General features: G+C 54.4%; 1 protein-coding gene across 1 annotated transcript in view; it reads right to left on the bottom strand.

The window, feature by feature from the left end:
• The window catches only part of LOC132320046 (hydrocephalus-inducing protein homolog), a 144,577-nt gene that overhangs the window by 38,449 nt on the left and 91,371 nt on the right, over positions 1–14,757 (bottom strand). Inside the window, exons 23-36 of the mRNA XM_059832149.1 lie at positions 12,984–13,176; positions 11,159–11,275; positions 10,409–10,618; positions 9,407–9,544; positions 7,532–7,709; positions 6,886–7,016; positions 6,004–6,137; positions 4,972–5,108; positions 3,983–4,110; positions 3,675–3,866; positions 3,131–3,280; positions 1,668–1,907; positions 1,219–1,387; positions 465–656 (exon numbers count right to left, since the gene is read on the bottom strand). Coding sequence (XP_059688132.1) covers positions 465–656; positions 1,219–1,387; positions 1,668–1,907; positions 3,131–3,280; positions 3,675–3,866; positions 3,983–4,110; positions 4,972–5,108; positions 6,004–6,137; positions 6,886–7,016; positions 7,532–7,709; positions 9,407–9,544; positions 10,409–10,618; positions 11,159–11,275; positions 12,984–13,176 — 2,309 coding nt within the window. The remainder of the gene's footprint in view (positions 1–464; positions 657–1,218; positions 1,388–1,667; positions 1,908–3,130; positions 3,281–3,674; positions 3,867–3,982; positions 4,111–4,971; positions 5,109–6,003; positions 6,138–6,885; positions 7,017–7,531; positions 7,710–9,406; positions 9,545–10,408; positions 10,619–11,158; positions 11,276–12,983; positions 13,177–14,757) is intronic.

A 14,757-nucleotide genomic window follows, 5' to 3' on the forward strand; every position in this document is an offset into this window, starting at 1 on the left:
CTCCATTTGGGAATCAAGCGATTATCCAAAAGCTGGATGCTTTAGGAATATTAGAGCCGCAGATGTGCTGGGCTCTGAATTCACCATAACAGCATTTACAAAGAGTTGCCACCTTTGCCCTTGGAAGGTCAGCCAAAGCCATCTTGGCTTGCAACGTCATATAGGACAGGGAGCGCGCTGCCCTGCCTAGGAAAGGGACCACCACCATCCTGATCCCAGCAGCTCCTGGGAGAAAAGGCGCTCGTTTGGCAAAGCTAGGCAAAACCTCCCTGGCCTCTCCCTTGTCTCTGCCCCAGACTCTTCTCAGGATCCTACAGACTTCATATGCAAGAGTGGATTCAGGGCCCACAGGAGCGAAGATGGCATCAGGCTGCAGTGAAGTGATGGAGGTGACGCTGAAGTCCGCCACTGAGGCCCTGTTGCCACAACAGACGTAAAATAGGTGAAGGGCTTCGGGTTATTACCTGTCCCATGTCTTTTGTCCGCACCTTCCTCCTCCTCTTCTCCACATTCAGATTTAAAGACCACCTTGTTGGAGGGGCTTTCATCAAAAACGGTGGAGGGAATGACTGAGCTATGGGATGAGATGGTGTCAACAATCCCAGCAGAGCGCTTTCCTCCTTCATCTGACCCCGTCCGGATGTCTTCAAGGTTTGCTGAGGAGGAAGGACATGGGGAGGGAAGAAGAGGGTGAACATGGCCAGGCAATCTGCTCTTTGCCATTCGCCACTTCACATGGCCACATGCAAACCACGGAAAATTTCCCAAGAAGGGAAGCTCCCAAGGCAGAGGTTCCCTGCCCAGGAAAACCTGCCCAGGCTGCCTCTGCCCTCAGGGGAATTTTGAGCTTGTGCTTTTGTTGCTGGGAAGGAGCAAATATCAAATAGCTACTGAAATTAGACCTGGTTCTACCGGCTGAAGAACTCATCCAGCCCTACTCCTTGTGGATGAGGGACACAAGAAGATATCCTGATTATTTCCCCAGTCCATGGCAGGCAGATATGAGCTTGCTTAGGCTGCACTCAGGGCTGGTAGAGGATGCACATTCCAAGCCCCAGGAATTCCTTTCACCCAGGAATTCCTTCACCGAGCTGGGGAAGAGGTGGCTGCTAAAAGCGTGGACTTTCCGTGGAGAACAAGGTCACAGAGAGCTCAGGGGAGGTTGGGCTGGACTCCCTGCTGTGTCCACACTCAGGACAGCCAATGCCAAACCCTCACCATTGTCCTGGCCCGCTGGTTCCTCCGTCTTGGAGTGTGCCTGTTCACCCTGCAGTCTCTTCTGGTGCTGGTAGTATTCCAGCACCTCCGGGGGCAGCTTCTCACCCGGGGCACGTGGAGGCAGCAATAAGGTGTTGTGTGAATCGTAGTCCTTCAGTGTCTGCAGGATCTGTGTGCGCAGGGAAGAGAAACCATGTATGGGATGTGTTTCTTGACCTCCATCCCATGAACAGACTCCCCAGCCAACCCATCTTCTCCCTCATTCCTTCCTCCCAACAGCACGGACTATCCAAGCCCCTCCACAGCCTGCCAGCCCAGCTGGCTAACCCTGAAATGCCACCAGGCTTTGCCCTGGGGACTGCCTCCGTCTCCCCAGCACAAGCCTGGGAACGCTGGAGCACTGTGGAGCTATGGGATTACGCATGTGGGGACCAGACCTTCCCTCTCACCTGCTCCTCAGCAAGGTACTGCTGGTCAAACTCCAGCGAGTAAAACTCGATGGGGAACTCGCACGGGTTCTTCACTACGACCGTCCCCTCCGCCCCACGGCTGTACGGCAGCACTGCTCCCAGGTCAAGCACCGCGGGGCTGAACTCCAGCTGTGGCTCCAGCCCCTGCCCCGAGACCAGCAGCTGGAGGGGCTGGGTGCGCTGGCAAATGTTAACCTTCATCTCGCTTCTGTAGGACTTCTGAAAAGAGAGAAGTGCAGAGAGCTCCTCCATGAAGTCCCAGGGTGTTCCTGGGGACCTCTGCACCAGGGTGTTCCTGCCTGCAAACACGCCCATGCAAGGGGGAAGACGAGGGGAAACATTTGAGGCAGGGCCTCAAATGCAACCCTTGCCCCAAGGTCAGGGATGTTACCAGTACCTCTAAGGGGAATGGAAAACAGATATTAACTTACAGCAGGGGCTATGGCACCTGCATGCTGGCTCTGAGGAACTGGGATGAATGCTGGTGTGAAGTGTAACTGCATATTTGGGTATCAGATGGATCTAAAATGGACTATCAGATGTTTCCACCTAGTCATGAGGGAGCGCAATGCTCATAAGAAAGGTCCTCATGGGTGGACTCAGCTCTCACAGGACTCAGGGGCTGCTTCACCTCCTTCTTCAGGGTTATGTTGCCCAGACACAGTCCTGGCACTGCTGCATCAGGCAAACATCAGCTACATGAAGGAGGCAGATGAGCTCTCACGGGCTAGAAATAAGGGTCTTCCTCTCTGCTCAAGGCTTGGCTCTGGTTAAAGCCAGAGACAAGATGGTTACAGCTCTACTACCAATTCAAACATCCCTGGGACGCTTCCTAGGGGTGGAAACACTCGTGTCCATACTGTTACACACTGCCAGTTTCCAAGTCATGGTGGCCGCATGCAAACTACCTCTGGGAACACTCCGTCCTTTATGCTGACTCCCAAACTACCTGGGAACATGCAGGCAGGCTGGGCCAGAGCCACAGGGACCGCTGGCAGCATACCACTACAGGTGACTGTCCTGCCGTGCCCAGGAAGGGGTCTGGTGGCTGTTTTGTCTGCTGGTACCAGCAGCAGGATTAGCCTAGATCGGCCCTTCCAGGGTTAGCTATCTCCTGCGAGCGTGCCAGCTGCTCTGCACCAGGGTGTTCCCGCCTGCAAACATGCCCATGAAAGGGGGAAGACGAGGGGAAACAGGCAGATTTCCCCCCATGCGCCGAGAGGAAGCTGCACTTCAGTGCCTTGATGCTCTCTGTGCCAGCTCCTCATTGGCATTTCAAAGCCCCTCTCAGAAGAGTGTGCTGCAGGGGAAACTAAGGCACAGTGGTATGGGGCTTGCAGAAAGCTCCATGTGCAGATAGACCTCCTCTCGGGCTCCCTGCGCTGGGCTAGTTACCGCACTGCCCTGCCACACCTCCTGGGGGTGACACCCGCCAATCTCACCTCTTCCACGGGTGAAAACCTGACTCGCACATTGCATCGCTCTCCCGGAGCCAGGGTTCCAGCCGAGGGCAACACCTTGAAGACACGGGGCTTGGTCTTCCACTCCTGGAACAGCTTCCGACGCACCCTCACCGGCAAATGCTTGTCCCCCTGAGCGCAAAAAAACAATTGTGTGAGGTCTCCTCGGTCTGCGAGGACAGACCCTCGGGTCCTGCAGCGCTCTGAGATACTGTCACGGTGCTGAGAGCACCCGCATCCAAACCAGCCGCAGCTACCACTGCTCTACAGCTGGAGGGAAGACATATAGGCAGGGCAGGCAGATGGGGAGGCACTGTCCTCGGAGGAGGAATGGGGGAAGATGGCAGAGAAGTGAAGCATCAGCTAGTGAACAGGTCCAGGCGAACCAGATTTGCTCGGTACTCTCTAAAGCTTCCTCACACGAGCTGTAGCCCAAGTGCTCAGGCAGCCACAGGGGCAGAAAAGGCAAGAGAGGCAATGAAAACTCAACCAAGAAGTTAGGCGCTACACGTCGTCTGCGCTTTACCTTCTTAACAGGCTCAATCACAGTGATGAACCATTTACAGGGGACCTGGAGCTGGTTGTGGAGCTGCACAGTTTCTTCCCGGCACTGCCCACACTGGACAGCGGAGAACTCCAGCCTGTCCCTGGAGAGGCAGAGGGACGGCACAGTCACGTAGGCACGGAGGCGGACATGAAACGTGGGGCCTTCTGCTACCTAGCAAAGGACAGAGCATCCAGCTGAGAGCCTGAGTGACACCTCCTGCTGTCCCCAACCTGCTGCCTGCCCCAAAAGGTGGTGCGGGCACAGGGAGGTGAGGGACCATGAGGTACCTTGATGGGCAGGAGCACGTCCACCTCTCCCAGGGGCAGGTTGGCACTTTGTGGGTCAAAGCGCACTTCAAACGTCTCAGTCTCGCAGTAGGGCAGGTGCTTCACATGGTCCAGGTCCGCGCTGAAACCTTGAACAGAGGAAAATAAAACAGCTGAGACACTCAAGCGACATGAAATGTGTCACAAGCACGTTAAGGCCATACAGGTGTCCTGGCTGGCAGCTCTGTGAAGAAGAGGGCTCTTTGCCTCTCCGGAAAAGCCTGCCACTCTTTCTCCCTTGTCACCTGTCAAGGAGAAAGGCTTTTCACAGCCACAAGCCAAGGTCCGCATGGTAAAAAGGAAACATTAGCTGAGGAACACTGGTAATTCCTTATCAGGCATCCCAGGGAAGGATGCCCAGACCTCTGCAAAGGAGAACTTCCAACTACGATTCCCACGTGCTGTGGTGCTCCCTGGAAAACAACTTAAGAGGAGACACCTAACCAGCCCTCAGACACAGTGAGTCACCATTTGATGGCACTGCAGCCTTACCTCAAGGCCTGTTTCGGAAGTCTATTTTGATACACCAGAGGACCTCACAGACTGTTTTCTCAATAAAGGCTGAACAGAAGTGCTGTGACATTATGAACTCTAAACCAAAGCACTTCCAAACCACCAAGGGGCCATCTGTTTGCAACGCAAACCTACTGACTGCACAAAAACTCAGACGATGCTCACGGTAGCCAAGAGCAGAAGATGCTGAGAGGTGACCACAGTGATCAGCACATCCAGCCCCTGCAATCACGTGTTAGGGCAGCCACAGGCAGGCCACGTCTCTGGGCACTGCTGGCCAGGAGAACTCAGGCTCCAAAGCACCAAGCAGGGGGTACTAAGCAGGACAAAGCTATACAAACAAGCACTCAAAAAACGTCCCCATGTCCAGTGGCTTAAGCCAATCTGTCAGAGACAGCTCCTTCAAGCCCACGTGAAGTCTCCCCAGCACTGGTTACCTGTGTCACACAGGACCCGTCCATCGGCGCAAAAGGTCACGGGGAACTGCCCGGTGTTGGTGATCTTCACAACATGCGTGTGAATGTTCCCGAGAATGATGTAGCCGAAGTCCAGGACGTACTCGGGCAGCTCAGCTCTGAAAGGAGGAGTAAGGAGAACCCTTAAACCACAGCCTGGCTACGTTTCCAAGTGGATGGAAGATGCAAATAAGATGGATATTTCTGTATTCACTGCTGTAAAAACTCAACTCTAGCCAGTGAAACCCAAGCCTGACCACCTGGTAATAAGTCTTTGGTAAGTCATGGGGAGTCTAGGTCCTAGCTTTTGTCAGCTACCAATGGGACCTTAACAAAAAATTAGGTTGCACTGCTCTGCAACCAGATCTGTCCCCAGAGGAGCACCGGTAAATGCAGTAACCAACACCTCCAAGATTCGTGGGAAGGTCCTTTGCCAGAGCCATCCCACTCAGGAAAACACCTAAACAATCTGTTTTGCAGAGCCTCTTCTTCCTGAACTGGAGCCTACGGTGCCCGTCCCTCATCATGAAGGAGCAAAAGGAAGGACCAAGTTACCTAGGTGAGCCCTGCAGTCCCACCAGCACCCAAGCCACCCGATTTAGGGCTTCTCAAGGGGTTGTCAACCTGTGCCGTTCCCTGCTCTTTTTGTTTAGTGTGAGCTGTTAGTTGGAACAAAGATGCCAGCTTTGAGTCACCTCTTTTGGAGCTGGTCAGCAGGGATGGTGCCTGGGCTGTCTGGATGGGCTTGATGGTCTGCACTGGACCCCCTTAGCTCTAAGAACAGAACCCATCATCTGTGGGGAGCTGAGCATCCCCAAAGCTCGGGGTGGCACTATAGAGGTGAGGACACTCAGCTGCTCACAGGGAACATGTAAATCCATCAGGATCAGACCCTTTCTGAAGCCCCCAGCTATTCCCAGCTCTGCAAACACAAAGAGCTCTCAGGAGCAGGGGTGTGCCGCCGGGTGTTACCCTCGGGGTGCCAGGAGATAGGGTACGGGAGTCCCCACTAACTTGAGAAGCCTCCGACGAGCACGCTGGTCAAAGACAGTGTCCTGTGGGGAACCAGAGGCAAGAGCTTTTTGCTGCTCCAGGGCGTGTTCCTCTACCAGCAGCTGCTCCATCTGCATCTGCAGCCAAATGTCAAACTGAGGAAAGCAAAGACAGTGGCTGGTTAGCAAAGGTCCTTCCCAAGGGAGAGGCTTGTCTCTGAAAGAGGATCCCACCCTGCTTTTGTTGAAGGGGGTGATGGGGTCCTCCTGTCTCCCTGCTCAGTGTCTCTGACACCTCCCGCTCTCCTAGCCAGGACCTTATCTGGGGGGAAATGAACTCCAGCATCTTCGCCTGTCCGGTCACTGTTATAAAAGCTGATCTGGCCAGACAAACGACAGACAAGCCAGGAACCTGCCAGCGCTCCAAGTATTTGCCTGCCCCCAGCCACTGCCAAAGCAGCTTGGACAAAAGCTCTCTCCAAAAGGGAACCACGACGAAGCTGGTGCCTCTTGGAAACGAACCCTGACAGCGCGGTCCCAGGGCACAGTCAGGCTGCTGCTATGAAGCTCTGTAAACCTGGCAGGGCTTGGGGTGTGAGCCACAAACACCCCAGCGATGACCTGCATCTCCATTCACAAAGTACCATAAATTCAATCACGTCAGCATGGTCTTCAGGATCTCCCCCTGGGGTAGTCTGGAAGCTGGTGCATCTACAGGAGGGACAGCTACCAGAGCTGGGCAGCCCCCGGGGCAACGCTGAGCTGATGCCTGATCATGGCCAGATGCGGGCAGGGAGGTCCCAAGTGCCAGCAGGGCCCCAGGAAGCCTGCTGCAGGGTGCAAGGGGCCCAAGTGACATGGCGGGAGGGTGGCACGTGACAAACAGGGCAGCAGCCGTTCTCACCACGGTGCCCGAGTCGTCCGTGGGTGGCTCCACGGCTGCAGCCTCCACCAGAGCAGCTGCTTCATCTCTCTGGCCGTCCTTTTTCATCTTCTCTTTCACCTCCCTGAGGATCCTCTCATACTTTTCATTTCCTGAAGGAAGAAAACATCCACAAATAGAAGGGTGAGCGCAGCACCATTCTCACTTAAGCTGGGAAGTCCCACTCCCCCGATGCTGGGCTCTCCCAGAAACAAACTCCTCGAGCAACCTATGGAAAATGGATGCTGCGACTCCCCTCTGAATCCTGATGTTCACTCCCACCCATCTTCCTCCCCACATAGGAGCATCTCATCGCCCGCAATGTGATGCAAAGCCAATCCTGCCAAAATCCCTGCCAGCCTGACAGCTTTCCCAAGCTTTTCTGTCTAGGCATCATCTTTCCAGGCCACCAACAGATACGCTGGCAAGCTCTGCAGGATGGTTCCCGGGGCAAAGCCCACGTGGGCTCGTCTGCTAGAGACTTGGGAAACAACCAGAGGGTTGAGTGTCGGTCTGACAGCCCTGAAACCTCCAGGCTTGCTGGAGATGGGTGGGAACTGCCCTATGGCCATATGACATGGGGGAAAAAGCTGAGGACCTCCCTGGGGAGCAGACAGGCAGTGCTCACCTTCGATGTTCCTGGGCAAGTCCAAGGAGATCCTGGGAAAACTCCCCTCTCCTTTCAGGGAGATTTCCTTTGGTTTTAAGTGACCCACTTGGATCTCGAAAGTCTTAAAGAAGATTCCAGGCACTCCCGGCAGGTAATAGACTTTCAACACGTGCTGCTTGCCAGGTCCAAGGTAACCCTGCAGGGTGTGGGAGAAGAGGGAGGGAATGCAAATCAAAGAGGGTTTGGTGGAGGGATGCCTCAGACGATAGACATGCTGAGAGGAGAAGGCAGGTTCTCGAAGAGAAAAAAGCATCAGACAACATCGCCTTCTAGCTCTCTTCTATCCAAAAGCTCAAGTCTCCTACACCAGGATGCAGCGTGTCCTTCAGAGGGCTCGTAGGGATGCATTCCCACAGCACAGACTGCCCTGCGCTCAGCAGGAGCACAGCTCTTCTGCTAACGGTGTTCACTCTCTGCTAGCCAGAGCCAGACCGAAGAAATAAAAGCTCTTTTACCAGCCGCTGTGGAAGACGAGTGAAGTGCCTGCGCTCTCAGCAGAGCCAGCAGCTCCTCTCACAGCACGTCAGTGGTTCCCAGGCTGGTGCCGAAGGGCCTCGCCCCTTATTAACGACCCCAACCAAACATCTCCTGCCTGTGCGGTTACACCGAGGGTGCACGAGCCTATCTGGACTCACGATGACCGGCAAACATACATCTCTGGAAACGCAGGAGCAGAGACTAGGATGAGATCTAGGGAAGAAGGTGTTGCCAGGAAGGTCACCTCCTCTCCGGGCTTCCAGAAGGACTGTCTGATCCCCGGGCTGGGCTCACGCCAGCCAGGTTGAGAGCAAACACAAGCAGATGGCAACACAGCTCTGGATGACAGGACACAGCCGCAGCTTTCCTCGGCTTGCCCTCCGCACGTGGGGCTGGACCCTCGGCTCCCCGCTCCCCTCCACGCTGCAGGGACGAGCTACTGAGCGGGACGGATCCTGCCACTTGGGCCCCCGAGCCCTTACTCCAGTGCACAACACAGCTGCAGTGAAAGCGAGCCCTGTCAAGCTGCCAGGGCCGACAACGCCGTTACAGCAACAACTGCGCGGGTCCGAGCAGAGCTGTGTGTTGGGAAGCTCGCAGGAAGAGGGCATCAGCGCGTCATCCCTTGTAGGAGACAGGCATGAGGGAATGTGAAAGCCATGTGGCTTCCTCTTCCCATCGCAAAAAGCGTCCAAGATAGGAACACTGCTTCAGCTCAAAGACATCCATGCAGGACTGAGAAGCTGGGATGGTGGGATGCTGCAAACTCCTCTCCTTGCTATTCCAGCCCTGCTCCTCCCTGGCCCCCTCACTGCCCCACAAAGCTGCTGCAGAGCAGCAAAGCTGGAGGAGCGAGGGACCAGCACAGGGGCTGTTACAATTTCTGGCAAAAGAGCGTCATGCCCAAGCCAGAGAGTATTGAAGTCTCACCTGCTCATTGCTGGCAGGGGGCAGTCAGGGTTTGTTACAGGCAGGGACAAGGACTAAGTCCTCTCCGATCACACAACCTGGGTACGGTGACCCTCGGGAGAGCCTGCACCGGCCAGCGCCAGCGCCAGCACAAGCAGAGAGCTCAGCAGCTGGGGTCCGGAGAGCTACCAAAGCACTCGTGCCTCCCGCCCCTGGCTGCTGAATGACAGCAGAGCCACCCGCCAGCAAAGGCCATTCAAGGCAGTCTATTAGGACCGCGCTTGCCTGACCTTCTCTGCCCCCCAGCAGCAATTGCTTACAGCCCTCTCTCTCCTGGCTGCTTTTGCAGGGTTTTTCATGGCTTTTTTCCCTTTTTTCCCTATAACCCTCTCCTAGGCAGCCTGACAAAGGGCCAGGGTTAATCGCTTGCGCTACCTCTGTACTCACCGTGCTGGGCACGACCAGGGGCACGGCGGGCAGAGGGCTGTCGGCAGCGGCCGCGCTGGGGCTGAGCGCCGCGTAGGTGAATCCCACCTTGCCGCTGTTCTGCAGGGTGACCTCTGCTTCGATGACTTTGTTAAACAGCTGAAGAGAGGACAGAGGAGCGGGAAGTTACAGACACAGGCCTGATGCTGGGAATCTCCTTCCTCTTTCATTGGCTTGAAAGGAAACGAACCCAGCGCAGCAGCAGGGACCGCAGAGGACATATGGGCACTTGACCCTCCCGGGTTAACCCGGGGAACCCACAGCCACAGGGCACCTCTTAGCCCTACACAGGAACAGATATTTACGGCAGCACGCAGAGGTGCAATGACAACCATGTAAAGAGCAGTAACAAAGAAACCAGGGGATACAAGCCCTCTGCGCTTTAAGGTGTCATCGAACAGCTAGCTGAAACAAAGACGGAGGCATTTCAGAGGAAAAGGCACCTGCATACAAGTACTTGCAAGCAAAATACCAGCAAAAAGGGACACAGACAGTGCAACACATGCAGGGCCAACAGCTGGAAATATCTATGGGGTTTTTAAATGAAAAGAAGTAAAGTGGGGATTCTTCTGGGGAACTCTCTCCAGCTACAGTGACGGGAAGCCCAAGTTAACTTCCTCCCTGGTTTATTTTGTTGATTAATTGAGAGCACTGAAAAAGAGCATCTCCTTGCACCTCAGGCTTTAGGAGTGGATCAGTGGCTGGATGTCTTGGGGCATGTCCCTCTGGAGATCACCACCGGGATCCTGCCTGCCCCAGGAATTCCCAACTTTGGCGGGGGGGGGGGGGGTGGAGATGGCCGTTAAAAACCACCTTGGATGCAGGATGTATCGCTCAAAGGTTGTACTTCCAAGCCATACAGCTGACAAAGTAGCTGGGAAGGGGAGAGAGCCCTAGACCTAGGTGGGCAGCAACCCGCCAGCAATGGTTTCAAAGACCTCTGCCAAGAGAAGGGCGCGGTACCTGCAGCCCGCAGTCGATCTCCGTAACATCTAGGAGATAGTCGATGAGCGAAGCCTCCCCACTCAGCGAAATCTTGTAAGTCGGGCCGCCCTCCACCTTGCACAGCGCCGTGACGCTGGCGACGATGTTCGCGTGGCCAAAGAAGGTGAACGTAACCCGCTGGCTCTCACCCGGCTGCAGCACACCGTACAGTGGCACGATGTCAAAAATCTGGAGGGAGAGGAGGAGAGATCAAGATGTCAAGCATCCAGATGGATGCAGAAGAGCCATGGCTTGAAGCAAAGGACAGACATGACTGGAGGGGCCTGTTCCTCAAACACAGGCAAAATCATCCTAATCCCACCCTACATCCATTACACTTTCTAGTGGAGAAACCATGGGAAAAATCTCCCATACTCATTAAGTAATACAGTAATTAATACACTACATTAAAGTAATTTGGGAGGTCTCCTCGCACTCTCTCTGATTTGCATGCTGCTCTCTCTCAGGATGCTACAGCAAAATCTACTGCAAAATCTTCCTGTCAACCACTTGGTTAGGAACAGCAGGATGAATAAGGCCCTCCATAGGTGCCGCACAGGTAACGTCCTTGGCCAACCCTACGACACGTCCCACATGGCCTCTCCAATGACCGGTTGCTTCAGCAGTGCTGTGCGGTATGCTTGGAGGGGTGTGAGGCCACTCCGTGAGCCGCACCGAGGGCCACCAGTGGGAGTGGGGGCTACATAAGCACGTCAGATTCCCACTTACCTCCTCCACTCCCAAGGTGAGATGCTCCGCCTCCACGAACGGCGTCAACTTCTTGACCCTCACCAGGCTCCGAGTCTCCACAGCACCTTCCAGCTCCGCAGCAGAGGATGGTAGCAACTGGAAAACAAGCACATGGGCTGCAGAAAGCAGCTGCCTGGTCTGGGTGAGACCACTCTGCTGCAGGATCCACCACCTCACCAAGCCAGCAGCAGCTGAGATGGGACCTGGGCACAAATCAAGCAGGGCCATGCCCGTGCCATCAGTTGAACATGGGTCCAAGCCCACCCACAGATGAGACATGGGCTCCATCTGCACTTCCTACACGCAAGCTTGCACGAGGAAGCTGCGTGCGCCCAGCACTGAGTCCTGGCAGAGATCTCAAGGGTATTTTGCACCGTCATGCCAGCCTGGCTTTGCTCACTCCCACTCAAGGAACACACCAAGAACAGGAAAGTAAGGACTTAGAAAGTTCTCAGCACAACTATCCTGTTTCAGATGGTGCTTAGGTTTCATCTCATGCACTCATCGGTGCTGGAGAGCTGAGGATCTCTGCTCAGGCATTCTTCTCCAACGGCACCTTCCTGAAGAAGGCAGCTGAGATGGCTTTCTGTCTTGCAGCAGCTGAGAGCTGGTATTTAACCTCAAAGGCATCACCTCTCAAAAGGAACCTCATCCCTGGGCTTCTGACCCCTATTTATAAAAGAGGGCTTTGTGACTGCTCTTGACATTTAATACTCCCTCGCTCACTAACGCGAAGAAGTGCTTTGTGCTGTGGCCTTGACTTCAGCAGAATCTACAAGAGTATTTACAGGACATCCTTAGACCTAATCAGAGGCTACATCTCCCCAGCAGATAAAGCACTGGGGAGAGAAGAGTTTTCTCTCATTTCATTGCTCTTTCGGTTGTCTCCACATTTTCAGGCTTAGCAAAGCTTTGCCAAGCGTATATTCCCAAAGATGCTAACCCGCATCTTGCCTAGGCCTGTGGTCTCCCACCTCCCCACGGAGGTTATATGGAGCTTGCGTACAGTGACACAAGCAGAAGACGAAACTGCAATCCAGAAGCATCCTTTGAATCCAGAAGAATCCTTTGAAGTAATTTTGGATCCTACTTAGCCTGGTCCACTTGTATTTCCCTGGTTTATTTGCGCATACATGGCAACAAAGCAGGGAATAAAGATGATTTCATATGTCTAGCCAAAAACATTCAGCCACGCTATTCTTTACGTCTACAGGGCATCATTTCTCCTGATTCAGAAAAAATGTGCAGAGTTATAGCATTCAAACTGCTGATATTTGGATGGAAGCAGGTGCAAGCCCCCTCCTTGAACTTAATGTCAATGCTGGCACTTTCAGAACCTCTCGAGCTCTCTTACATCCTTTTTTTATTGCCCCAGGAGCAGCCTTCATCCCACACGATGCACAACAAGGTGCCAGCTCCCACTAGTACCAAGGTCAAGCTCCAAAGCAGCGAGGTTCACCAGGAAGGTCAGCAGATCAAAGGCGACTTTGTCTGCAAAGCCTTGTTTTATAAAAATCGTCTCTGTGGCCGTCACTGCAACACCGGCTCTTGGGGGAAGCCAGAAGCATGAAAACGGGTGGCTCCAGCTGGGGTTGAGAAGGTGCTACATGGAGATCAGTACTTGGCATGGCTTGGTACAGAAAGGAAACTGGAAGCCTTCACATCATGATGCAGATAAAAGCCTCATTTGGTGTTGTAAAAAAAACCAAACCAAACAAAAACCAAAAAAATCCCAAACCCAACGGAAGTCAGCAGAATCTGAGTGGGCTTCTCCAAGGAAGAGAAGGTGCAGAAGAAAATCTACCTTTGCTCCCAGGGAGTCATCTGCAGCTGCTGGCTCTTGGGCAGGATCCCCCGCTGCTGCCAGGACTTCGGCCGGCTCCTCCGCACCCCCGACCCTGGAGCTGCTCTCTGCAGACGCTGAGCGCTCCGACAGGGCTCCCTCCTTCTTTGCTGGTGGGGGTCTGATGAAAAATTTAGGTGCTGGAGGGCTGAACCTGGAAAAGAACATAACTTTGGTCACGGACCTGCAGTGGGAAGGAGGAGAGCCTACACCAGCGGTCCCTTGGCAGAATGTGGCCCCTGGTGTGGCACTGGTGGGGTGAGCTCAGCGATGGGTCTGACCCAGCAGCTCCGAAACCAGGATGGAGCAGGACAACGCTTGGGGCTGCCCAGGGATGATGCTGCTGTAGCGGCTGTGCAGGCAACTAGCAACAGGCTGCAAGGAGAAATGGAAGAGGACAGAGGAGAATAGCTTATAGGGAGGTAAAGAGCGCAGCAGGAAAGGAAAAGGGACAGAAACTGTACAAAAAAACGTGAGACCGAGATGCAAAGGGGCAGATCCGGACAGCGATGAGCCAGTACAGACCCAGCAGTGCCCTCCTGAAAGCACCCACTGCCGTGGACCATCCTTCCTCACCCAGAGGGCCAAAGCAAGAACTACTACACCTCTACTACACCTTCATCCTGAATATTTCCCCTGATAATTACCCGCAACCGTAGGTCACTCCGAGCAAGCAGTAATGCTGGTGGCTTTCTCAAAGCGCGATGGGGCAGGAGCAGGGGTGGAGCCCGCAGCCTGCTGTGCCCTGACCGGACAGAGCCCAGCACCGCTCGGGGCACCCACGGAGCCCAGCGTGGGACACCCTCGCACGCGCACGGCAACACGGAAAGACACGTCGAACAATTCCCGGCAGAGACGCGCAATTAAACAGCCCATTGATCCCTGATGAGCGCCAGAGCAGCAGCGATTAGTACTTTGGGAAAGAGAGCTTTGGTCATTTTTAATCAATATATACCAAACGTGGATGACAAGATACAGCTCCCTGCCACGCTGCAGGTATTCCCCGGCTGCAGAACAAGGGCTCCAACAGCACCTCGTGCTAAAAGGGCAGCAGCTCTGCTGAAAGAAGGTTATAACCAACATGGCAGTTACCAACGGCGCGGTTACCTCCCCGGCAGTTTCTAAACGCAAACCGGTTGAGGATCAATTGGCAAATTATTCAGCAAAGCAGTTCAACAGCTCGTTTCACAAATGGAGCTGAGATTATAGGTTGACCAACATCTCTCAGGAAAAGGTATATGGTTTTTAACTTTTTCAAATGTTCCTAGGTGACTCTGATTACATTCCCTGCACAGTAACTCTGCTCCTATTTCTAATGCCACACACTCGAACCGTTCCTGCCTGTCACCGTGCCTATTTGCAAGTGTTCCCCATAGGCAAACAAGGCAGATTTTTTCACAGCAACCTGGGTGCTTGCACCTCGAATGCTGTGTTCAGTTTTGGGCCCCTCACTCCAAGAAGGACATTGAGGTGCTGGAGCGTGTCCAGAGAAGGGCGACGGAGCTGGTGAGGGGTCTGGAGCACAAGTCTGATGAGGAGCGGCTGAGGGAGCTGGGGTTGTTCAGTCTGGAGAAGAGGGGGCTGAGGGGAGACCTCATCGCTCTCCCCAACTACCTGAAAGGGGGTTGTGGGGAGGTGGGTGTTGGTCTCTTCTCCCAAGTGACAAGCGACAGGACTAGAGGAAATGGCCTCAAGTTGCGCCAGGGGAGGTTCAGGCTGGATATCAGGAAAAATG

The sequence above is a fragment of the Gavia stellata genome, chromosome 33, assembly GCF_030936135.1.
Source record: "Gavia stellata isolate bGavSte3 chromosome 33, bGavSte3.hap2, whole genome shotgun sequence".
Taxonomy (NCBI): Eukaryota; Metazoa; Chordata; class Aves; order Gaviiformes; family Gaviidae; genus Gavia; species Gavia stellata.